This window comes from Anarhichas minor, unplaced genomic scaffold (assembly GCF_050575085.1).
Source record: "Anarhichas minor isolate MPS153535 unplaced genomic scaffold, ASM5057508v1 ptg000026l, whole genome shotgun sequence".
Lineage (NCBI taxonomy): Eukaryota > Metazoa > Chordata > Actinopteri > Perciformes > Anarhichadidae > Anarhichas > Anarhichas minor.
Window position 1 is genome coordinate 18,628,067 of NW_027466472.1, and position 24,512 is coordinate 18,652,578.

Below are 24,512 nucleotides of genomic sequence, written 5' to 3' on the forward strand. Positions count from 1 at the left end.
CTTTTCCATTTCCATACACCGCCTGCTGGCTGTCTGATAGAAAACACACCCCAGCACCACCAGCAGCACTCGGTTTTCCTCAATCATCATTAGTCATCCAAAAGAATGCGCCCTGAAGCTGGACAAATGACTAAAGGACCCTGCAATGTTTCATAAAAGAAGCACGGTTTAATTTACAGTTTTACTAAATGTACATTTCTTTTTAAAAAGTGTCATTATACACAATAAATACAATACAAAATTAATCTGTAATACTATACTTCAAATTCTCTTACTGTCTTTTTGTACATTATTATTGTTCCTTTTTTTCCATTTCAATGCTTGTGCTGTGTTTGTGTTTGAATTGTCCACCAGGCTTAAAAAAAAGACACAAGAAAAGAAACAGATGGGAGGCAGGGATACCGTAGCCGAAAGATGAAAGGAACTGATAGAGAACAACAGTAACAGTTCAAACTGGCCTGCCCCCTGCTGACTGAAATGCATAAACTCCTAACCTGGCATCGCAGGCAACAGGAGAGCAGGTGTGTGTGTGTGTGGGTGTGGTCGAAAAACAAAAACCTGGAAAATCATATCACATTAGATGCAGAAAAGAACCAGATTTCATTTACATCTTGACAGTACAGAACTAGAGTACCCAAGAAAAGTCAAAAGGAAAACAACCTCAGCATTTTTCAAAAGGATGTCCTCAACATGTCAACAGCTTCAAATGCATGCGATGCAAAATGCAGACTCAAGGGAGGCTGAGGCCAACTGATTTTTTGCAGACAAAGAGTAGTTGCCGTCTGAGCAGTGTAACTACGGACAAGTATTCTAGATAAAGAGGTGGTCAGTTTAGCATGAGCTGTTTGCATGGCAGCTTTATCTTTGTGATAAGATAATGAAATTTGATTGGTAAGGGAAGACAATATGTATTATGACGTTTTGCTGTATAAACCTGGTTGTATTCTCCTCTGTATGAAAAACAAGTTGTTGGCAACTTAACTGTTTAAATGAGCGGCCTGATGCTCATTGAGACATTGAGTGTAAACCAGCAAAAGAACCAACGTGGTTAAGAGACTCAGGCCACAGGAAAGGAATGTATGAATACCAAATGAGAAGAAGAAAAGATCAATAGCGGAAAAGGAAGAAAGAAATCCCTCGACATCTTATAACTTGAGCTTGGCTGAGGGAACACGTACAAAACGCCAGACATCTTAACGTCTGCAATTCACAAAGACAGTTTTACCTTTGACCACACTCTCACTTATTCCACCACAGGTCTACCTCAAGCTGTAAATGACAAAGAAATGTCTGGACAATTCAAATGGACAAGCAAAGCCAACACAGCTTGGCAGAGTAGTACAGTGATACTGTTTTCACAAAGCCCCCCGTCCCCTGCCTCCATATCTGTCTCTTAGTTCCCCCCTTTGTCAGTCTGGCCTGGGGCTGAGGGGCTGTTATCTGCTTTGAGTCTGGGGAACCAGGCTGCCATTGTGGCCACGGCCCCCGACCTGAGGGTGCTGGGCCAAGGAGGACGACGAGGAAGCCGAGGAGGAGGGTGGTACTGAGGGTCTGTGGGATGAGGCTGCCGAGCCCCCTGGGCGCTGGCTTTGGTGGGACCTGCTGTTGCTCCCTTTGACGTGGTGCCCGCGGGCAGAGGGCTCCTGCTGCAGGTTCAGGATGCTGTCGATGGCACACTGCAGGTGTTCGTTCAGAGAGTCATCCGGAGGGCTGCCGCTGGAGAAGCTGGCGTTATCCATGTCGGGAGAATCCGACTTGCAGCGTTTTGCAGGAAGCAAAGAGTCTCGTGTGAAGGAGGACTCCGGAGAGGGAGGCCCAGGGGCATGCTGGTCCATTCGGAATTTCCCACCTGCCCTATGTCTGTTTTTCCCACTCGCCCTCTTGTATTTACTTACATCCGTTTCTGGGTCTGTGCGCTCCTCTCCTCTCTCCTTTGCCCCCTCCCTGTCTAGGAGCTGTGGGAGATGATGGTGTTGTGCCGTTTTGATACCACGATTAAACACCTCGTCCATTTCGTCCAGCCCCTGCATTGCACTCCCTAATCGGCCCGTTTCGGGGCTTGACTCTGCGTGAGTGTGTGAGGCCTCCCGGCCTCGTTTCTCCACCTTCACGCTGGCTATAACTGTCCGCTCTGAGGGGGGAGAGGGGGAGGCCTCGTGCCTGGGGGGTGACGGTGTGGGTCTGGGGTAGGACAAACTTTCGTCTCCTCCCCCTGGGACACCAGGTCTCACGCGGGGACTTATGTTTTCCCGGTAGGTTTTTCGAAGGGGGAGACGGCATGTTGTCTGTGAGGGAGTGGCAGTGGAGGCAGAATTGTGTTTGACCCGACCCACGTTGTCGTGATCCAATGTCCCATTCATTTGAGTGGAGGAGGAGGAGGAGGTGGACAATGACCACGTGTGAGAGGAAGAGGTAGAGGAAGATGGGGCTGCAGTGGGGGGAACATTACCTCTCAGTGGTGGGTTACACTGAGTGGTTGTTGTGGTGACCGATGAGGCAGAAGAAGCAGTGCACACAGGGGACTGAGTTCTGATGACTGTAGCAGGAGGGGTTGATAGAGGTGTGGACTTTGGGTGCGGTACAGCAGCTTCAAACTGGGGCTGAGTCTGGGGCTGGGATGTGGACTTGCTGCTCTGCTGAGGTTGTGGTGTGTGCACTGGGTCTAAGGCAGTGTTGTGGACCACCTTACTGAACCCCGTTTGATCCTGCTTGATCTTCAGCTTCAAGCCAATTCTCCTTCGAGCCTCGTAGGTCTTCATAGGCGGTTTGCTGGTTCTTTGTGGGAGAGCGTCGTCATCGTCGGCCGCCGGAGAGTTGAAGGACGAAGAGGAGAAAGAAGACGATGCTGCTGGAGCGCGACTGAAGGAGGAGCTCTGGCTGGTGGGTACGGACAGCCTGCTCGCTGCAGCTGGAGGACAGCTGCTGGACCAGGACACAGAGGCTCCGCCCCCACCCTGCTTTATTACTAGTTTGGTAGAGGGGAAAGGGTTGGCGGAAGGAGGTGCTGGAGCTGGGGCAGGAACTGGAGCAGGAACTGGAGATGGGGTGGGTGCAGGAGGGGGATTTGGGGCAATGTTTGGGAGAGGGGCTGGGGCAGGAGCTGCAGGTGGTGGAGCAGGGACAGCAGCAGGTACACCTCCACTCAACGATGTGGACTCAGCAGACGAGGATTTATGTTGGGATGAAACTACACTCTCCAACATGCGAGCGTTTGCCACAAACTCCTCTGCAATTAAATAAACAGAATTATATTATCAGCATACACCTAATTTAGATCAAGACAACTACAAAGCCATTGATGGCAACAAACAGTGGTAGGGTACCTGGTCTCTCCTTGGCCAAAATCCTGTCCTGACTCAACGCAATCTTTTCCTCCTGAATGAACATCCGGTCTATCATCACCATCTCTGCCGAGGGGCCAAGTCTCTGCTCAGGTTTAAACACCGAAAAACATCAGTTCAATATCAATTCAGGAGAAAGACGACATAAAAAAGGCACATGGTGAGAATGTCGGTTTATAAACTTACTTTTGACTCTGCAAAGAGCAGGTGGCGATACTTATCCAGCATGGCCTGGGTCCTTTTCAGCAGTTGGCAGGAAACAGTCTCAAATTCATCATCCACTGTGCAGGAGAACCAAGAATGAAGATCGCGAAATTGGAAGAAATAAAAACGGTACTAAAATGTATATTTGCTGCACTGCGGGCTATGGAGTGTGTTACCTCTTTGATAGTCTTCAGAAGAGTTGGCAGTTCCCTGGTAGAGATGGTAAGGCAGCAGTCTGTGCAGTGTGTCCTCAACAGAGTAGAAAGGAGCACTGTAGTTCGGGTGAAGCACTGAACCCTGCTGTTTCCTCAGCTGTTCTAGCATCCTGCAGTGATGCGTGTGGATACAGAAATATTATTTACAAAAATGCTATTATGAGACAGTTGAAATGAGCCATGAAAATGAGTGCGGCACATACCTGGCCTCTTTGCTGGGCTCTGCACTGAAAGGCATCATCGTTGTTGTCTGTGATGTGAACAAACATTAAAAACAGAGGTTACGCCTTCGAGCTTAGAGGCAGTTTGTTCAGGACCTCACTAGCATGCGGTGGCACTCCTTTACCTGAGTTTGTACTGGAGCTGGGGGCTGTGGAGCAGGCATTTGAGTAAGACTAGCTCCTATCACCTGTATCTGTATCCCACTATTCCCCAGAGTTATCCCTCCCACTGAGCTGATCACCCCTGGCTTTGGCTGAACCTGTGGGGGAAAATCAGAAGCAGGATCGTAAACTGACAAAAATACACGAAAGTACACATTTTTACAGCTACACACAATGACCATCTTGCATGTCTTAGAGAGGAACTGGCTTTGAGGTGTGCGTTGTACCTGTACAGGCTGGGTAAGGCTAGCAGGAGTGACAGTCTGATTCACCATTGCTCCAGCTGGCCCTTGGGCTCCTGAGAATACCTGTAAGTCACTTGATGCTAAAACAAGAGGAAACAAAGTATTACAAAGTGGAATCCTACTTCGGTGTGTTTAGGGCCCTGCCGTGTTGCGTCGTCTGTGGCAAATCGTGTCTGACCTGTAACAGGACTTTGGACGAGCAGCGGCGTCGGCTGCAGCACTGAGAGAAGCTGAGCAGGTGTGCCGGTGTTGGTTGATGATGTAAGCACCACTTTCTCAACAGGCACGTCTTGCTGGGAGCTGAACTGACTGCTGACCTGAGGCTGAGCAGACTGCTTGGCCTGCAGCAGGATGTTCTGCTGAACCTGAAAACACATCAGGACAGTTTTCTTACATTGTGAAAGATTTTTTTTCGTACACAAAGAAATCCTAGATGAACCAGTTTGGTTTCCCAAAGCCTACTCCGACTACTGGTTTGTACTGGTTGGAAGTGATGCCTTTTTTCTCGTTATTTAGTTTTTCTTTCTACAACAGTGTGAAGGAGCGCAGAAACATACCAGGTATACTTACCTACTGTAAGTAGTAACTTATGGGATGTTATTGCCCTCGTTTCAATATATTGAACTCGTTTGAATGGCGGAAAATATGCTTTGCATGCATTACAATCTTCAACAGTATGAGCTGAATCAGATAAAAAAACACTCCACGGTTAATGTTGTTCTGAATTTTTACAGCACACGTTCACTACAGGAGGGTGAAGAAGTAGCATGTGAGGTAAAAATACACAAGACCCCTCATTACATGTAAATGCCATGACAACTTTTAATTTCTAAGAAGTGTGTGGTGAACTGGGTCTGTACCTGGTGTAGCTTCTCCAGCAGCTGTTTCTGCTGAGGCGAGGGCTGGGTGATGGCTGACAGGGTCTGAATTTGCGCTCCTATTAATTGCAGGTGGTGTTGCTGCTCTGCAGTCAGGACCTGGATGGGAACCTGGGCTTTAACTACAGCAGTGGCAGAAGCGCTGACAGGAGCAGCACTAAACTGGTGCTGTGCAGGTGGTGTAGGAGGAGGCTTGGGTGACTGTGACATGGGAGGCATATCTTGTTGATAAGGGGCAGGCTGTGAGGCCGGTCGTGGCTGAGGCTGAAGCTGAACTTGAATGTGTGTCTGCTGCGGCTGGCCTTGTTGAGCGGGTTGGGGGGACTCTGCCATTTGGTTATGTACAATAAAGAGCTGAGGGTGATTCGAGGGCGTGCATGAGCGGGAGGGAGTTAGAGACTGTGGCTGAGGCTGGGAGGGAGGACGCGACTGCTGTTGATGGTGCGGTGACTGGATCTGCTGGCTCAGGGTGAGAGGAGACTGGGCAGGCTGGGGGCTGTCTGCCACCGGGAGAGCTGTGCCGTGAGCGGACAACACCGGCGACATGCCCTGGATCTTCAGGGACGTCTGGTGTCCACTGGAGGGTACCTGAAGAAGTGGAATCACAAATTACCGATACGCTGAACTGATCCAAGAACGCAAACAATGTTAAAATACAACGGAGGAGAAAAAAAATCAAGCACAAAATCACACACTGTTCTGCATGCAAACAGTGTAGTAAACAGGATTCTAGTTCATGGTTCAAGACTTGACACTAGAAATAGGGCTGGGCGATATGAGAATCTTAATTCAGATTTAAATATATATTATGATATGCATTATGTGTAAAATGTTTTAATGTAACGACAGTGTTCCACTGTTATGCATTGCATTAAAAACTTTACGAATGTAAAACAAACAAGACATTACTTTGCAGGAGTTTAATCATACTTTGCTTGAAATGGTTACTTTGCACAACAGTAAAATGACAATGATCAATATTATCACAATTCCACTGAAAATCAATGTATATGAAAATATGAATTATCGCCCAACCCCGATACAAAACTACACAAACGTGGGTAAAACGACACGAAACAATACAAAAGCAAAGGGTTAGACTTTAAAATCTAGTAGTTGCTGAAGTAGAAGTAGTAGGAGCCCACTGATTGTTTTTCTAGCGTTTGAGGAGGATCACACATAAAAGGGAGCAATGATCATTTGGCGAGCCAAACAGAAAAACAGTTGACAAAAGCAATAGGTAAAACTCTGCGGGCCTGTGATGGAGAAGTAGAAGATGGTCTGAAGACTTCGGGGACTGGGGTCAGGGGAGCATGAATTATCGTTTGGGGGTCATTGCTGGTCAGACTAGGGGCTACACGGGGCAGTGGCACTGTAAGCACGAGACAGTGGAAACAACAAGGGCAGGGTTGACGGAGGTGTGGATGGATTGATCGGTCATTGGTCAGTGATGCAGCACATGGAGGTGAGTTGAGTGATTCTGATTGAGCAGAGTGTTAGTGAAGAGGTGAACAAGTTGCAATCGGCCCTTTTCACAGCAGGGTAAACACAGGTGTTATTAATACAATTAATTATGGGCCCATTGTCATTCCAGTGAGCCAGCATGAACCATACCTGGGCGCTGGTGCACCTAAATGAAACAGGGCCACAATCAATGTTATACACTACACCTGTCTTTGCCCTGCAATGACGAGTCAAAACGTCAGCTGTGAAGAGGGCCACTTGGCACCTTGGTGTCTCTTTTATTAAAAGCATGAGCATGGTTTTTGTAGTCTGTTACCAAATACATAGAGTACAATGGATGAAAAACATACCAAATTAGTTCAACAATTTCATCAATTAAAAAAAAAAAAAAGTACTGGCACTTGATTGCCAGTCCTACATTCTATAGCCGTGCATACAGCTAAATATTGAAATGGCCCAATGGCTGACACACAGTACATGTGGACAACTGGAATGATCATGCCTTTACATGTAACAAAGCGATGTTAGAAAAACACAGAGGCTGCAAGCGAGTAATTATTGAGCTTAGGAAGAGCGATGGAAGCAATGACTAATGCAGAAGAGAAGAACAGAGCAGTGATGGGGAAAGATAAGATATACCCTAACACTGTGGCGGCAGCAGCTGCAACAAGTGGGTGGGGCTTAACATAAAGGGGCAATTCTACCTGCTTTACCACAGCTGTCATGTGGGAGGGGCCAGGGGAAGGGCTGTGGCTCTGACCCACCCATGAGTCAGTTAATTGGCTGTCATGGACAGCGGGGGCCGGAGCAGTGACGCTGTTGCTGCTGACGATTACAGACGCTGGTACGCCCACAGAGGGGGTTGACTCGTTCTCTGATTGGTGGTGCTGCTCCTGATAGGAGTACATTACATTTCCCATTTCAGGACGAGGGAGGGAAGGAAGAAGGGGATTGGAGGGAATGGGGAGTAAAATAGTACACCAAAGAGGTCAGAGCAAGATAACACTCCGTGCATGTTATTCATTTTTAAGACAATGTTAACTGTACAGTACACAATTAAAGCAAACATGCAAAGAGTGGAACACTGACCTGTTGCAAGAACATCTGCAGAGACTCCTGGCTCAGGATCATACTGGAGCCCTGGTTGGTGAACAGTAACCTCCCTGGACTGTGCTGAGCCTGATGGGGGACCAGCCCCACTGCTGTGACAGAGGAAGAGGTGGACACAGACATGGACGGAGAAGAAGAGGGGACTGTGGTAACAGTGGACACAGAGGAACCGGGTTGCATGGCGAGGATAGAGGATTGCGTTGCATGCTGCTGAGTGGGATGAGCAGCCTGGTCTGTGGAGCTACCCAGCACAGTAACACACTCTCCGGGCTGGCCTTGAGCCATGGTTGCTGCTCCTGTGCTGCTGCTGCTGCTGGGGACACCACCTAGTTGGGGGTGCAGGGCTGGCTGAAGGCTGACTGCCGGGCTCAGCCCCTCCACCTGACTAAGCATGGTCAGGGAGTTCTGGATCGGCATGCCCTGTATGACTGTCTGGGCATGACCCGAGACAGTGTGGGTCTGTGTCTGGCTTTGACTCTGAGCCAATGAGACAGGCATCTGAAAGAGGGTGGGTGTGCCCATCTGGCCAGGTTGGAGCTGAATGGATCCAGATAGGATGTGGGCAGCCCCAGGGTGGCCCTGTGAAGTCAACATCTGACCCAAGTTGATCTGGTTTGCGATGAGCTGTCCACCAGGTCCCTGACTAGTTATGATGTGCCCCCCAGGGTGCTGGGTCAGGATCTGCCCACCTGCTTGTAGCTGTGGCAGGAGGAACTGGTGATTCTGACCTTGCAGAACTGTCTGAGAGGGAATAACGATGCTGCCTTGTTGGTTTAACAAGTGTACACTGAGGGGCTTGCCAGATGGTTGTGATGCTTGTTGCTTGAATAGCGTTTGTTGAAACTGTGTGCCTTGTGTTGTGGCTTGAGTACTCAGGACAACGTTTGAGCCCGGCTTTCCTGTCAGGAAGGCTACATTCTGAGCAGCAGAAACTGGAATTTGTTGCAGCCCTAGAGCCTTGTGGGCATCGTTTTGCAAGGGTTGGGGTGCTGTCTGTGGGTGCTGCTGCTGCTGTTTGAAGAGTTTCGGTTGGATGGCTCCCCCCTGAGGGGGTTTAGGCTGAATGGGTGTTGGTGTGCGCTGGATGATCACGTTCTGCATGATTTGGCCTTGAGTTTGCATCTGAGGTCCAATTCCTGAACTTAAAGTGGTGCTGCCAAAGCCAAGAAGCCCAGCAGAAGTCATTGTACCGCCACTGCTGCTGTTTGTGCTGCTGACACAAACAGACGGTCCATTTAAAGCTGGAGATCCCAAAGTGGCTTTGTTACCTTGGATCAGAAGTCCACCCCCTGAGCCTCCAAGCCCCACCTGAGAACCAGCACCTGACACCTCTGGCCCAGACTGGTGCAACTGGTAACCACCCATGGCTTTAGCCAGGATTGGCTGCCCAGACTGATTGATAGTCATGACTGTAGGCTGACCCACAACCTGAATCTGTCCGATACCCAGATGTCCAGACTGACTCCCATTAGGAAGAGCTTGGAGACTTGAAATGGGTTGAAGCGTCACATTTCCCAGGCCCATAGGCTGCATAAATGGCTGAACACTAATGGCCTTGTTCATGACCTGGGGTTGGAGTTGAAGGCCCTGCTGAGCAAGCACGGACCCCAACATGTCAGCTGTGGCATTGGGAAGAGTAGCCGTGGCGCTCGAGGCTGACCCAGGGAAAATTGCTGCTGCTCCCCCAACACCAATGCCTACACCAACCGCAGTGCCTCCAGCCCCAGAGAGGCTGACATCAGGCAGCGTCTGTACCACCTGCGTAAGGCCTGGAATTCCAAAGGAGCCCAGGTCCAGCTCAGCCTCTGCCTCCTGTAAGCTCTGCTCTGTGATGTTGGCTTCAGCCAAACTCTGCTGCAGGATGTCACATGGCTCGTGATTTGTCCCAATCCCATTGCTCCCACCATCACCACCCGGGGATCCTCCCAAGATGTCATCATCCTCCAGGAAGTCCAGGTCAACACTGACTCTGGGTAGGCCTGCCGGCTCATTGGCCGACAGCTGGACTGCAGGTTGGACCTCTGGAACATGGCCCTTAAAAGGAAAGCAGGAAAGAAGTGAAACAAGGTGATGGATGTAAATGATGTCTCGATGTGATGGTGAGAAGCGCGACAGTTACCACAGAAATACAGACGCGAAAAACCCCACAAAAAACTAAAACCTCTTGTAATATTGCGGCAAATCAAAGAGTGGAGGTATGTTAGTGGAAAGGGAGGGTATTTGGAGATGCATGCTACATAGATGGATAGAAAACAGAAGGAGGAGGATTGGGGGATTTTACTCACCCCAGTAGTAGAGAAGAACGAGCTTGAGGGGTCACTCGAACCATCCAATAGGTCGTCAGTGTCCAACTACAGACACACCCACCCAGGATAGGACAGACAGAAACCAAAGGCACCCAAACCAGCAGGCAAAAGCCACCAGGACAGAGAAACACACAGACCATCAAACAGAGGAGGACAAGGAAAGGACAGAAAAACAGACCAGAGAACCCAGAAAGTTAAGAACCAGCAAAAGGATAAGCGACAGAGGGACAAAACGATAGGAATAACAAAGAGTTGGGAAGCGTTAGTATTAGCATTTCTCATTTTGTGAATTAGCCTAATTAAAAAGGGAAGGCAGGCTGAAAGCATAAATAGTGCAATTAAAAAGCAAAGACAACCGTTAAGCAGAGGAAGCCGTAAAAAAAAAAAAAAGAATAAATGAAGGTAGTGCGGGACGTGAGTTTCAGGGTGCATGTACGTGTAATCCGAAAGTGACATAAGTACGAAGTCATGCAAGCCCCAACATGAAATGCGCACACCTAAGACTCCTCATCCCATCAATGACAAAACCAATTTTCTGTAACAATAAATGACACGCGTAACATACGTGTCTACGTTTACTTTTTTCTCTCTCATACTCACATGGGTCTCAGATCCATGAAGAAAGTCATTGAGAGCTTCTGGGTCACTGCAGGAGAAAACAATGTGATTCACAACAGTACAAAACGAGATGAAAGAGAAGACTAAACCCTTTGTTGAATAGAAAACTGCTCTTGCACCGTGTCAGCAATGACTTACCAAATTACATCTAGAAGGCACCTGCCATCTTCATCATCCATGACAACTGTTAAAGACGAAACAGGTTTTAAGTCCATTGATTGGTTTCATTATCAAGAACAAAAATTAAAAAAAACACAAAAATGACCCTTACCCCTAATTAATAATATGTCCAACCATATGTTCAGTTACATTTCTTTTATATTGTTATTATAACTTCCCCATATTGTGTTTGATATTCTAGCTCCATATTTAGTGCTTTAGTTGTTTAGTGGGACATGAGTGCTGATGTATTGTGTTGACCTTCTTCAAATGCTCCTCAGTGTGAGAAGGAGCAATGTCATGTGGTTGTTTATTATCAACAATCATTTCAGAGTAAAACATTAAAATGGCATTTATTGGATTATTTCAGCAAAGTTCTGCAGAATATCATTATCACACATTTATGTTGCTATGTTGATGCTGTACTACACAGACTACACTAGAATTACAACAAGACGACTAAATATAATTTCAAATAACTTTTATTTAAGCTTCTTAATTCCTCTTAAAATATATAAGGTAGTATAGGGGTACATGTTGGTTAAATGCAACGTGAGACCTTAAACCAGCTTCGGCTTTGTATCGTTAGGAAATAATTACTCTATTTACCCATCATTCTTACAAATTCCCCCAAAGACTAAATATAGAAACCTGTAGTTCTTTTGACTAATCTACATGTTTACATTCTTGATTTTCTTTATCGTTTATTTTGCACTCTTTCCCACTTTCAACTACAACTACTGCACAACAATCTCCCTTGCAATAAAGTTTTTTTTTAATATGTATATATTTTTTGTTATTACAAAAATCAATGCCAAATGTGAATAGTTTATCTCGCAAGGCCTGTTTTGTCACATTCAAATTACGAGTAATGACTCAAAACATGACATCAGTAGAGCTGTCAGACGTCTCTGCAGCTTGGGGGCAACTACACTTAAATAAAGAAATTAGTTTACATTTTAACACATAACCCCATCGTCATCATCAGTTGTATCATGTCATTTTTTCACACACACACAAACACACTCAATAACAAATCCGTCCACACAAACCTATTATGAGCTCAAGCAGCAGTTTTGTTTGCTACTCACTGAGAAACAGCGGACGGCAAAAAGACAACAAACTGAAAACGCGCGGTTTTCACACAACCTGGAAAGATTAAAGAGTGCGGGCTCTTAATCTTTCCAGATTTGGACACCAAAACAACAAGTCAACGATGTTTCCTAACACACATATGCCCACGGTTGTGAGGGGAACGCATCCCCAGTTGCCGCTCTAAAAAGGCAGAGTACCGTAGCCATTACTCGGTCTGAGCAGCCAGTGCGCAGGATATGAATGGAGACTGCAAGCGGCTTGCTACATGCTAGCTGCTGTTTTCGGAGAGCTTTTGCATGCATATTTTGCCGATTCTTTGTATTACACAATATCAAACAGCAACACAAGTGGCTTAAGACTCTAATTTAATAAAACGTTGAATTTCAAAACCCCGTTTTACGTCAATTTCCAGCATTTTGATGCATCTGGATTGAATTTCGTTAGCCTAGCTAGCTAGCCTGCTAAGCCAACCCAGCTATCAACAATATTCAGACGCACAGCTAGCTTGAGCCTTTGACATTCAAAACAAACCACAGAGTGACACAAATGTAACACTCCTATTGCACAGCAGCACCTCGATTCAACCTCAACATTACAGTACTGTTTGCTTAGAAGTGTAACGGCAGTTGCGTAGCGAGCTATCTATCTCTCCTTGCAAGCAAAATATGAGTAAATGTTGGAATACTCTTGGATGAAGGGGGGTATGCTTGGGAATTCGGTGGAAAATGACTATGTGAGCCGGGCCATGCAGCAATGTGGCGTTTCGGTTGCTATAGCTGTGCAGTTTGCGGCTTCGCTGCAGCGCGTGAAAAATGCAGCTTTTTAACAGTTATGTGGATAAATAGAGAAATCTCAACATTTGTAACAAACTCACCCGAGACGATAGCGGTGCAGGCAACGCGGGGTCTCCAGGACAGCCTCGCACGGGCTGCTGTACAGGACCCAACTACAGGCAGGAAACAGGAGACTTCCGCTTTGCCTGAATGAAAGTTGTTGTGCCTCGTCTGGAGCTGAAGCTATGGTCTGAAGACGTATTCAGAAGACCTTGTACTTCAGTAATACTTAAGTAAAAGTAAAATACTAATGCCTAATCAACAAATACTCAACTACCCTGTCACTGTTTTAATATATGACGTTTCTGGATTCATATTACTGAGCATTTTGCATTTTACTGCCGATGGAATCTGCGATTTAAAACAAATTCCAATACTTTTACGTTTGTGCAATGTAATCACACAAGTGGATATCATGTGGAAAACCTAATCATCAATGATAAAAACATTCTGAATGCTTGGAAGGTTGATGACCAATAAGGCCTTATTTGTTTCCCTAATCAATAGCAAATATAACTTGCACGTATCCTCACTTTCAGATAATGAAGGCTTGCACAGTCTTTGTGGACACACTGTCCAATTAGTTTGGAACATTGGAAATTTGGGGACTTTTCCTCATAATGGCTGTCAGGCTAATTATTATACTTTTAATCATCCAAGAAGTAACCGACTACATTTTGCCTGGCAGAGCTATAAGTGAAGCATCCTGATCCAAAGCTTAAACTGGAATCTGGAACAACAGAAACTGACCAGATAAATCAGTACAAAAAGCTTTTTCAGACAGTTGGACTAAAATTAATTGATGATTCTCCAACCTCTTATACCAAGAATCAAATATGGTAGCGATACTGTCATGTTTGGGGAATGCTTTGCTGATCAGCATCTGGGAGAATCATATGTTTTTGGAAAGTCTCCTTTTCAGGCAGGAAGGGACCTCTAAACCCGAGAGCAGCTGTGTATAACTAAATCATCTGGTTAAAGGCTTACATAATAGCCACAGTCACGATTTATATTCACTTTCAGAGCAGGAAATATTTGGCCATCTGACTCAAAGTAGTCAACAAGAAGATTATGCAGTAGGTTAAAAGTGAATGCCAATGTTTGGTCCTAAATGTTGCAGATGTTGTGCCAAGACTTTAAATAATCAGATGAGTCTTAAAATGAAATAGATCAGCATGGAGTAGCAAAACAAACATGTTCCACAACACTGTGAAATAAAAATATTGTCATTAAAAAGGATCATAACAAACACAATTATTAATCAATGTGACAAAATATCGTTAAACATCAAGTAGGTGCTTTGCAGTTTTGCAGATCTGCTCAGCTGAAGAATAGGCTAAATTTAATTCTCATTTTTGTTTAACAACTGCTATAAGATCTCCACAATTATTAAACAGGGGCTGGACTCTGAAACATTTACCCAAGTCTAAGGATCCTGCTAGGAAATAAAGAACTTCTACTGTCTTTACACAATTTACTGATATAAAATAACCATTACATGAGTTTAATATGACAACTAAAAAAATATTACAATATTATTCACAATAACAACGTTGTGGGTGTCAGCCCTGTGAATAACAGGCGACCTCAGCCGGGATTGGACCCAGCACCTTGCAACCTTTCAAAGGGTAAACGGGTAGCAGATGAATGGATGTATGAGGACTGGTCTTATGTTCATAAGAGGGAATATGTTTGTGGTTCATTCCCATTTCTATATTGCTTTATGCATTACACTTCTGAAGTAAATTAGTCACCTACATATGGCCAGCATCATTATTTTGCATTTCCGTTCTGTAACAAAACATTTACTCAAGTACCGTATTAAGCACAATGGTGAGGTACTTGTCCCCGAGTATTTCCATTGTGTGCTTCTTTATACGATAATGTATTAAACACTTTAATGAACTGGCACATTCTGCACAAGGAGTGCTTTGATTTATTTTTTGCACGAGTATATATTAATGCTAATACTTGTTCTTTTAAATAAGTACAATATTGAATGCATGACTTTGAGTACATTTTCTACACCGTGTTATTGTTGTTTGGGGGGATAGAAGTAGGAGCTTACGAAGAGCACCTGAACGCAGCAGCAGCCCCCGTGTCACGTGCCAGTGGTGACGTGACGTGACAAGACAAACCAAATTCGCTCCTGTTAGCACCGATTAGCAAGTTTGTTGACTTTCGCATTTTCTCGGTCTTCCCTCAACATCAGAGCAGTGACACGAAAAATGGACAATAGCGGGAAAGAAAAGGAAGCAATGGCTTTAGTGGCCGAGGCTGACAAGAAAATGAAATCATCATCATCGTTTTTCGGAGCGATGTTTGGGTGAGTGAGTCAGTTAGCTGCTCTTTAGCTACTTCTGTCAAAGCTAAAGGCCAACTAAGCGGAAGATGGTTAGCTGACCACTTGAGGTCAGATCTGAAGGCAGGACAAATAAAGTAAAACCACTACAAAACTGGGGTGTTTTACAACGTTTTATGACGTTCGGTTGTTGTGGTCAATATTATGCAAGCGTTGTCAATGCTACAGTTTAGCTCCATTTAGCTATATCTTCGCTCAGACCACTGCTGAACACTAAACTGTCTAAAATAGCAATGAACGAGGCTCAGATACACAATGCCACGTGCTGCAGTGTCTTTACTATACCAGGTACTAATGAGTTTGTACTTTAATCTAAATGATTGGTGTAACTTAAAGACACATTAGTATTAATTGTAGTGTTGCGGCTCTAGCGCCATCTACTGGGGAACTCTTGCACGGCCACTCAGTCTGTTGACGCAAACCACATGTGCATCACATTTGTTTACAATAGCAGAGTGGACCGGATTTGTGAGTTGCAACAGATTAAGTACAAATAGTGAGCCTTCACCCACCGACATTGCTGAGATTGGATATACCTGTCCAAAACCAGTTAAAGTTGTTAAAGCAGGTTTCTGTTTAACTTAGAAACTTACATTCAAGCCCAGTTAGATAGAGAAGATAAGAGAAGCCTTTATTGATCCCCAGAGGATACAGGTGTTGCTAGAAGTAAAAAGAAGTGCTAGAAGTCTAGGAAATAATTAAATGAACAGCATACACTAGAAAGATATATATATATATATATATATATATATATATATATATATATATATATATATATATATATATATATATATATAATGTGATTAAGTAATGGATATTCTCTGTATAGATATTGAAATATAACGTAAAACAGAATAACTTAAAAGCTAAGATAGTATAAGGTGCAATGGAATAATAATAAAAGCCTAACATAATAATATACTAACAGTAATGAGCCATATTTAGTGATGTTCACGTTTCACTGTTATGCATTGCTCAGAATTATTAATTTATACAACAGAATTTAAAACACAATAACACAACGGAGTTAAATTAGATCGTTTAAAAATAATATATGATACAAACCTTACTTTCTGAACTTCTTTGGACTGTTTGAGCTGAGTGAGCAGTGAATGCCTCTGTCATGACCAAAATATCTTGACATTATTAATATCTAGTTATTAACTTTTATGGGACTTGATATTTGTCACCCAGAAATTGCCTGTATGAGTCTTGTTTGACTAAGCATGTGTGCTTTCACACACAGGGGTTCCTCCAAGACGGAAGAGGCCTGTGACATGTATGTGAGGGCAGCCAACATGTACAAAATGGCCAAAAATTGGTGTGGTAAGAATAACGAGTGCAGGTTGGATGAACGGGCTCAATGGTTGCCCTTTTACTTGGTTAGATCTTTGCAGACTTTCAACCCTTCTTAACATGCAACATTTTCTTTTCAGCCGCAGGAAACGCATTCTCCCAGGCGGCTCGCCTGCACCTCCAGATGCAGAGCAAACACGATGCGGCGACTAACTTCATAGATGCTGGAAATGCCTTCAAAAAAGCAGATCCACAAGGTGATCATTACTCGTCATTTCCCTCGGAAGGATGTACACACTTCCTTTACGAGCTGCTCTACCAGTTCCAGTTCCAGTTGTACTTAAAGTCAGTGTCATCTGATGTCATTAAGATCGTCCAGGTGAAGAGTTCAACTGCTGTGCAGTTAGAACATGGGATTGTGGACAATTGAACGCTTTGCACCAGAGAAAATACCATAAAGAAATAATGACATCAAGCCCAGTGGTCCCCATTTTTGAGGCACAGGAACATTGTAAAAATGGACTTGAACCTTGCACTTCTCACATCTGGTTGCTTCTAATTTTAGTTCAATCTTCCTTTTGTTAATGTGTCTGAATATGATAATGACCTTATATTTCTCAACAGAGGCCATAAACTGCCTCAATCGAGCTATTGAGATATACACTGATATGGTGAGTGGACTAACGGGGAACTCTTTCTTTAATTTATTACATGTGGGAAAAAAATGTATTGATGTAACATGGAGCTCCCCTTGTTGATCCCCTCTCTCATATATTTTCCTTTTGTTATAGGGGCGCTTCACCATCGCAGCCAAACATCACATCACCATTGCTGAAATATACGAGACTGAGATGGTTGACATCGACAAGGTCCGATATCTGTGTTTCATGATTATTATTTTACGTATCCAGTCCATTTAAAGGCAGATTCTTGCTTCTAATTAAACAGCTACTAATGTTTTAAACTGTCGTATTCACTTGCGTAAAGCTCTGTTTACCTTATTTCCATTGCAGGCCATTGCTCATTATGAACAGGCAGCAGACTATTACAAAGGGGAAGAATCTACCAGGTGACTATTTTAGATGAGCAATATTTTCTCAGTTTTATAGGCTTTATTTTAAATATAAATGCAATTTCTTTCCTTTTTAAACCTTTTTTTTTTTTTTTTTTTTTATCATTGTGCATTTACTTACTTTCTGGTCTTTGACCCTTAATGTCTGTGAATACATGTGTGCTGAGAAGCTTCTCGATTTTTCCTTTTCAGTTCAGCAAACAAGTGCCTCCTGAAAGTAGCAACCTACGCGGCTCAGCTGGAGCAGTACCCGAAAGCCGTTGAGATCTATGAACAGGTGGGATAATGCTCACCAGCAGCCTTCAAACCAACATGTTGTTCAGTCGCTTGTAGTAACAAAACCAACATGAATTGTACTCTTTGTGATTTGTAGGTTGGAACCCACGCGATGGACAGTACACTCCTGAAATACAGTGCCAAGGATCACTTCTTCAAGGCGGCGCTCTGTCACTTCTGTGTGGACATGCTGAATGCAAAAGTAAGGCTGTAACACTTACACTTGCAGTACATGGACACAAGTTTAACACGAGCCTCTGTCCTAACATTCACCCTCTTGTCGCCCAGCTTGCTGTGCAGAAGTATGAAGAGATGTTTCCGGCCTTTTCAGACTCGCGGGAATGCAAGCTGTTGAAGGTATGCTTTGGTGTTGTTTAAGAGATCAAATCCACAAACGAACAAAACCAACATTGAATGATCCTCTAGATATCGAGGGACGAGGCGGCTGGAGAGCAGTTTAACTCGACAGACTACTGAGATAGATCTTACAACTTAACAACCGCTTCCCTCCTGCTCTGGTCTCTTTTGTCTTCGATGAGAACTGTCGATGACTTGCTAAGTTTTACGTGCTAGTAACGGAAAACGAAAGTTAGATTGTATTAAGCCTCATGCTTAAATGTTCCTCCAAAACCATTTCACCCCCCAGCATAATATTACAAAAGCACCAGCACAGTTTAAGCCTGCTCCCAATAATTCTGACTGGAGTAAGAAAGCCATGCTGCTGTTTAAAAACTCTAGAAGTAATCGTTTATTTTGTAATACCGACAGTCATGCAGACAGTGTATTATAGCCGGTTGTTTTGGCATCTCAGTGGTTGTTTTTTTTCACCCCCGGGGTGTATTTCTGTCTATAGGCAGCCTTTCTGATGTACAGCATTATTGTTTTTATCTAACCAGAAACTTCTAGATGCCTATGAAGAACAGAACGTGGAGGCCTATACTGACGCGGTGAGTGGACCGTTTCCTTTCAGCAGAATATACGAGTTTCTGCAGCAGTTTGTTAGAAAATCCTGGATTGACACCAGTGTCCTACAGTGTTTCTGGGTCTATAGACATACACACACGCATACATACACTGCGTGCATTAAGCAAGTTGTATTTTTGAGGATTCATTTTATTATTTAATAACTACAGTGCTCTCGGTCAATCCAAAATGTTAATAAACCTCAAACCTGAATATTTAAGAAAGTAAAAGTGAGGTTTTGGCTTTCTTAGGAGAATATCTATGTGTGCACGATTATTATGCAACTAAATGAAAAACGAAAATGTTCCCATCTCACTTGTTTATTTGCATCTGTTAAAGTGAGAATAATAATAAACAACTCAAAATTTACAAATAAATATTTCTGACTTTTCAAAAAAGAAATCAGTGACCAATATAGCCCCCCCCCCCCCCCCCCCCCTTCTTATCAATAACAGTAATAAGCCTTCATTCATGGATTCTGTCACTTTCTTGATCTGTTGACGATCGACCACAGCCTCCCAGACACTGTTCAGAGAGGCGGACTGTTTTCCTTCACCGTAAATCTCCCGTTGAAGAAGGGCCCACAAGTTCTCAATAGGGTTTAGGTCAGGTGAGGAAGGGGGCCATGTCATTATTCTTTCATCTTTAAGGCCTTTACTGGCTAGCCACGCAGGGGAGTACTTCGATGGAGCAATGTCTGCATAAAAATCATGGTCTTCTTGAAAGATAGACTTTTTCCTGTACCACTGCTTGAAGAAAGTGTCTTCTAAAAACTAGCTCATCTTTAATAATACCAGCTAGTTGGACCTTTTCGGGTTGAAGATGAACTAAAATGAGTCCTCAAAAATACAACTTGCCTAATAATTGTGCACGCAGTGTACATATAAATAAATGTGGGAGGCTGTGTAACAATGGCTGTAATTCCTAAATGGGTAATGTGATATTATTGTTGTATCCATTGAATTAAAGCTGAAAGTCTACACTTGACCCACACATTGACTGCTTCATTTCAAATCCATTGGAGTTGCATAAAGAGGCAAAATAAGAAAAATTGTGTCACAGTCCAAATACTTACAGTATGTCCCTGGCTGTAAATATAGGTAACGCATTGGGTGTGGGGAATTGTGTTAATATTTGCTACTCATTTGCAGGTGAAGGAATTCGACACCATTTCACGGTTGGACCAGTGGCTCACCACCATGCTTCTCCGCATCAAGAAAACCATACAAGACGATGAGAGCGACCTTCGCTGACTTCCCTACCTGTTCGTGACCTCGAACCCTTAGCAACCGACTTGCATCCTTCTTTTTTGCCTGGAGCCTCTCACTTCCATTCTAGCAGCAATCTGGATAGTTTGACCGTTAGCCCCTTATATTCCCTCACAGATGCTGCGTTTCTTTCCCACCATCTGCAGTATTTGTTCTTGCCTTTTTAATCCGCTCAGCTCAAAAATGATTCCCTTATAGGTATGAATACTATGTTGGTTGTTTATTGTTATGATCCAGGTTTTGGCCCAATACAAAATAATAATACCAGCACACTTGTGAAATAAAGATTATATTAAATTTTTCTTGTTATAAAATGTTTGAGAGGATGGCAATTTAATAATGTGGATCTAAAGAATGTTTTCCCAGAATGTGCTTGAGAATGAATATAACTTACCAAATGCCAAAAATCACACTCATTGGTCTTTGATACTTTTGAGCACTCCAGTATACTGTCGGTCATATCAGGGCACCTCTAATTAACAGCACAATATCTCAGCTGCAGAGCTCCTCAAGCAGAGAGGTCAGGAGTTTCTGAGGTGATTCCACGGCAAATACCCACTTTGCCTTATTCTGCGAAGTTCTCAGGATGGGAGTTGCCAGATTTGAGGAAAACCATAAAAAAATCTTGCTTTTAGAAGCGTTATCAATTAATTTGCAAATTGTTTAAAGTGCTTTTACTTAACAAACAAAGGTGAAAGATGCTCATCACTTTTGTGAACATTTGTAAGGATGAGAAAACAAGAGCAGCCTTTTCCCGCTGTATAGGAGTTGTTTCTCAAGTGTGTTTTCTTGTTTTTTGTTATTGTATAATATGTGCTTTTTTTCCTATCTTAACTAAACAGGCTGAAAAAACTGCCTGCACGAAATGCAATACATCAGCTTTTCTGATCTGAACACTGTGCTCATTTACTCTCCTGGTGATTTTGTCAAGAGACAATTGGTCTTACAGAAGTTGTACGTCACTCATGTTTCCTGTCAAACGTTTGAATAAACCTGTCTAAGATGTAACGCATCCTGGACGTGGGCTCCACCAACCTGCTCCTCTGTTTGATATGGTCACCTGATATATTGCTCAGAACTTTAAGTTACTTGTGTAACCCCGGTTCTCTGAGTAACATGAGTGAGTGTCTCACATTGGGAACGCCTACGGTATGACCTCACCAGAAGCTCCTATTGCATTCTGCCAGCCAGGATTGGCTGGAACTAAGCAATTCAGTGCCAGTGAGGGTGGAGGCCCTCCCCTTATAAAAGGGTTTGATGCTAGGCAGGGTTAGGATGTAAAGTCACCCTTACAGTCCCCAAAGAGAACTTCGTACCTCTACCTGCCACCATCTTGTCTGAGTGTTTCCACTTAATAATGTAATAAAATAAATGAGTTAATGAATACGTCAACTCGTTATGACTGGTATGAAATGTTACATAAATGTGGTTAAAAACACATGAGGCCACAGTGGACACTTGGCCTACAACAACAAAATGAAGTTTTTTATATTTCTGACCCATTCACAACAATATTTAGCTTTCCACCTGGAGCAAACCTCCCCACATCACTGCAAAGGAATCCGTCTTTCACAACTTTATTGGCTCGACATCTCATCTTTATGAAGTTCATGATAGATGAATTAGAGAAGTTCTATATAGTGTTTCAAACTTGAGGAAATGTAGTCTCCCTTGGAAAGGCTTTTTCTAGTTTTGGGGAAACTCTCAGGCCCTGACTGACAGTACAAGCACACTGATCTTTAAATCTGTGCAAAAGGATTTTTTGACAAAGCATTTTCAATTATTTGACTGCAACATGTTGCACAATACCATCTACATACGACGCAGTGCAGCTGATGTAAATATTGCATATTTCATAATATCATGCAGGCCTGTTTAACTTTTATTGCAAACACGAGACTAAAAACCATTTCAAATCAGGAAAGTGTTGCACAAAACTTTGATATTTTATCAAATAGAAAGAAAGCTTCACGATACTACACAAAACTGCCAAAAAGGTTTCTCACTCGTTCCTCCTCTGGATCCCCTTCCTCCTCTGCTGAGACCCCCAGCTGAGGAGCATCTCTCACCTGCGTTAGGGTACTTCCGGTGTCCGATGTAGGATGATGGGGTAAGATACTCTCACCAAACTCCTGTCGTGTAAACCAGTAGCATATCTGACCTGTAACATTGGATTCAGAATAGATTTTGTCCGTTAGCACTTTTTGTAATTTGGCTCAGGATGTTTGGTGCCACCATGATGATTTAAGGATTACCAAATCCCTCCTTGAATATCAAATTGTTAACATTGATTATTTACTGAGAGTTAAGTAGTAAAACTTAGAGAGCTTTGCTTATAGGAGGGATATTTTGAAATATAGTATTTATAATCATACAGTTGTAAAATAATTAACTAACTATGTAAAATGTTGGGATTTACTCTAACCTCCTACATTAGGACAGTGTTTTTATGCTCTCATTCACTCACTCTTTGTGCGTCCTATCCTTGCAGGTACCAATACCATTAACGCACATTACTGACTTTGCTCCTTCACCGGAGTCTCTGTGCTTTCCCACCTCGCAGGTTTCCGTGGATCCTGGTGAAACCTGGACCCTGGTCTTGCCTCCTGCCGTGGTTCTGTCATATGCATTGAATGTGTTGTAACTCTGTAAATGTTGTTCATTCTGTACACATGACATCTATTGCACTTCTGTCCATCCTGGGAGAGGGATCCCTCCTCTGTTGCTCTCCCTAAGGTCTCTTCCTCTTTTCTCCCCGTTAAAGGGGTTTTTGGGGGAGTTTTTCCTGTTCCGATGTATGTGTACAGATTGTAAAGCCCTCTGAGGCAAATTTGTGATTCGTGAATAAATTGAATTGAATTTAACCTGCCCCTACTGTTTTCAACAACTCCACAGAAGACACCTGGACAGCTCTGAGGCAATATCTAATTTGCGCTATTTAGTGCCATAGTAACAACGTCTCTGTGTAGTCAACAACTGTCAAATCAAATAAAGAAAGTACACATCAATTATATTTTAACAATTAGTATTCTCAGTTTTCCAAATTAACTGGATGGATTATAAATAATACATAGAAATACATAATTAAATGTTCTCTCATTTCAAGTAGAATAATGTCTCCATCTAAACATAAAAGGGTTAGGGTTAACCCTAACCATTTTTGTAGTTAAACTGTTGAAGTATACGGCTGTGAAAATACGTAATTATAAAGATAGCTACCTAAATACAGTAAATCATCTGAATCTTGGTATAATACTGGCTGTGTTTATTGGAGGTTGTTTTAAATGTCTGTTAGATCAAATGTATTAAGAGTCCATTTAGATGTACAGAATTATCACATGGCATTTCTGCTTATGATCATAACCACATCTTGGCCATGAATGTAATGGCAACCTTTATATTCCAAATGAGATGTTAGCACAGTGCTCACTCACTTTAGCTTGCTAAAGGATGAGACAGGCCGAGGAGAAAGTTTGTTCTTAATGCAATAGTTTGACTTTGTTTAGTACTGTCTTTGCTCTGTACTGTATTTTGTCTAGGAATACATAATTGCTGTGCTGTGTTGTAAGATTGACAATAAAACAATCAATTCCATTTGATCGTTGATGAAAAGGTTAGGATGCTTGAAATAAGAAATTCTGACTTTGACAAAGCAATTTTGTACTTGTCAGTGGTGATCAAACAGCCTTATAATTATGGCAATTCTACATTGTAAAATCGAATTAGTTAACCTTACTTAAAAAAAGCATGCAAACCGATTGCCTTGAAAAAAGCAAGTAACGGTACTCGTTTCATTCAAGTATTGTTGAATAGGTATTGTATGTTGTACTAACAAATGTTTTTTTAGTGTAGTACACTTACACTTGAGTTTAAGTAACTAAAAAAATGAGTGAAGAGTACTTGCAACTTTACTTAAGATGTACTCTTGACTTGGTAAAGCCTACTCAGAATTACTATTTCAAACAACTAAATAATTTCAAGTGAAATATACTTTGTGTGTATTCCAAGCAACCCATTTATTTAAGTCGGGCTAACTAATGTGACATTTCCTGCAACTTAACATTTCTGTTGTATTTACTTGAACACTAAAATCATTTACTTGGTAAAACCATGCAAACCGATTGCCTTAAAACAACCAAGTTCATGTTACTCGTCTAACTTAAGTATGTCAAACATCCTTTAAACAATAATGAAAAACAGGTTCCATTGTCTTCAAACAATCACATTTACAGTTACACATAATAAATCAAGGTGGTGACACTTCAAAGTTCTAGTATATGATTTTTTTATTTTAACATTAGGATTTGGTTCAGATAAAAACATTTAGTAAAATGTACAATTTGATCATCAAATAGACATGTACCGGAGGTTTTATATTTCACAGAGGAACAACATTTTCACAATAGCAATTTAAAACACCAAAT

The 24,512-nt window shown here is 42.9% G+C and overlaps 2 protein-coding genes across 6 annotated transcripts; one reads left to right on the plus strand and one right to left on the minus strand.

Moving 5' to 3' along the window:
• Positions 1-148: 148 nt before the first annotated feature.
• bicra (BRD4 interacting chromatin remodeling complex associated protein) lies at positions 149-12,950 on the minus strand. 5 transcript variants are annotated; one of them, XM_076099993.1, is made up of 15 exons: positions 12,893-12,944; positions 10,903-10,948; positions 10,747-10,792; positions 10,126-10,191; positions 7,820-9,874; positions 7,435-7,623; positions 5,249-5,854; positions 4,567-4,753; positions 4,371-4,468; positions 4,107-4,241; positions 3,964-4,010; positions 3,722-3,870; positions 3,526-3,622; positions 3,324-3,442; positions 149-3,226 (listed from the first exon to the last, which is right to left on the minus strand). In XM_076099993.1, the coding sequence occupies exons 2-15, from the start codon at positions 10,941-10,943 to the stop codon at positions 1,437-1,439; spliced, it is 5,625 nt and encodes a 1,874-aa protein (XP_075956108.1). In that variant the 5' UTR covers positions 10,944-10,948; positions 12,893-12,944; the 3' UTR covers positions 149-1,436. The 5 variants fall into 5 exon arrangements, with proteins under 5 accessions (XP_075956108.1, XP_075956110.1, XP_075956109.1 ...); XM_076099995.1 differs by having other exon boundaries at positions 3,324-3,426; positions 3,528-3,622; positions 12,893-12,943; XM_076099994.1 differs by having other exon boundaries at positions 3,324-3,429; positions 3,528-3,622; positions 12,893-12,943.
• A 1,999-nt stretch (positions 12,951-14,949) lies between these two features.
• On the plus strand, positions 14,950-21,122 carry napab (N-ethylmaleimide-sensitive factor attachment protein, alpha b). The gene is made up of 11 exons (XM_076100236.1): positions 14,950-15,177; positions 16,460-16,539; positions 16,650-16,766; positions 17,134-17,180; positions 17,301-17,378; positions 17,523-17,578; positions 17,774-17,858; positions 17,955-18,059; positions 18,146-18,214; positions 18,754-18,804; positions 19,972-21,122. Exons 1-11 carry the CDS (start codon positions 15,080-15,082, stop codon positions 20,071-20,073), a joined length of 888 nt encoding a protein of 295 aa, XP_075956351.1. The 5' UTR covers positions 14,950-15,079; the 3' UTR covers positions 20,074-21,122.
• The last annotated feature ends 3,390 nt before the right edge of the window (positions 21,123-24,512 follow it).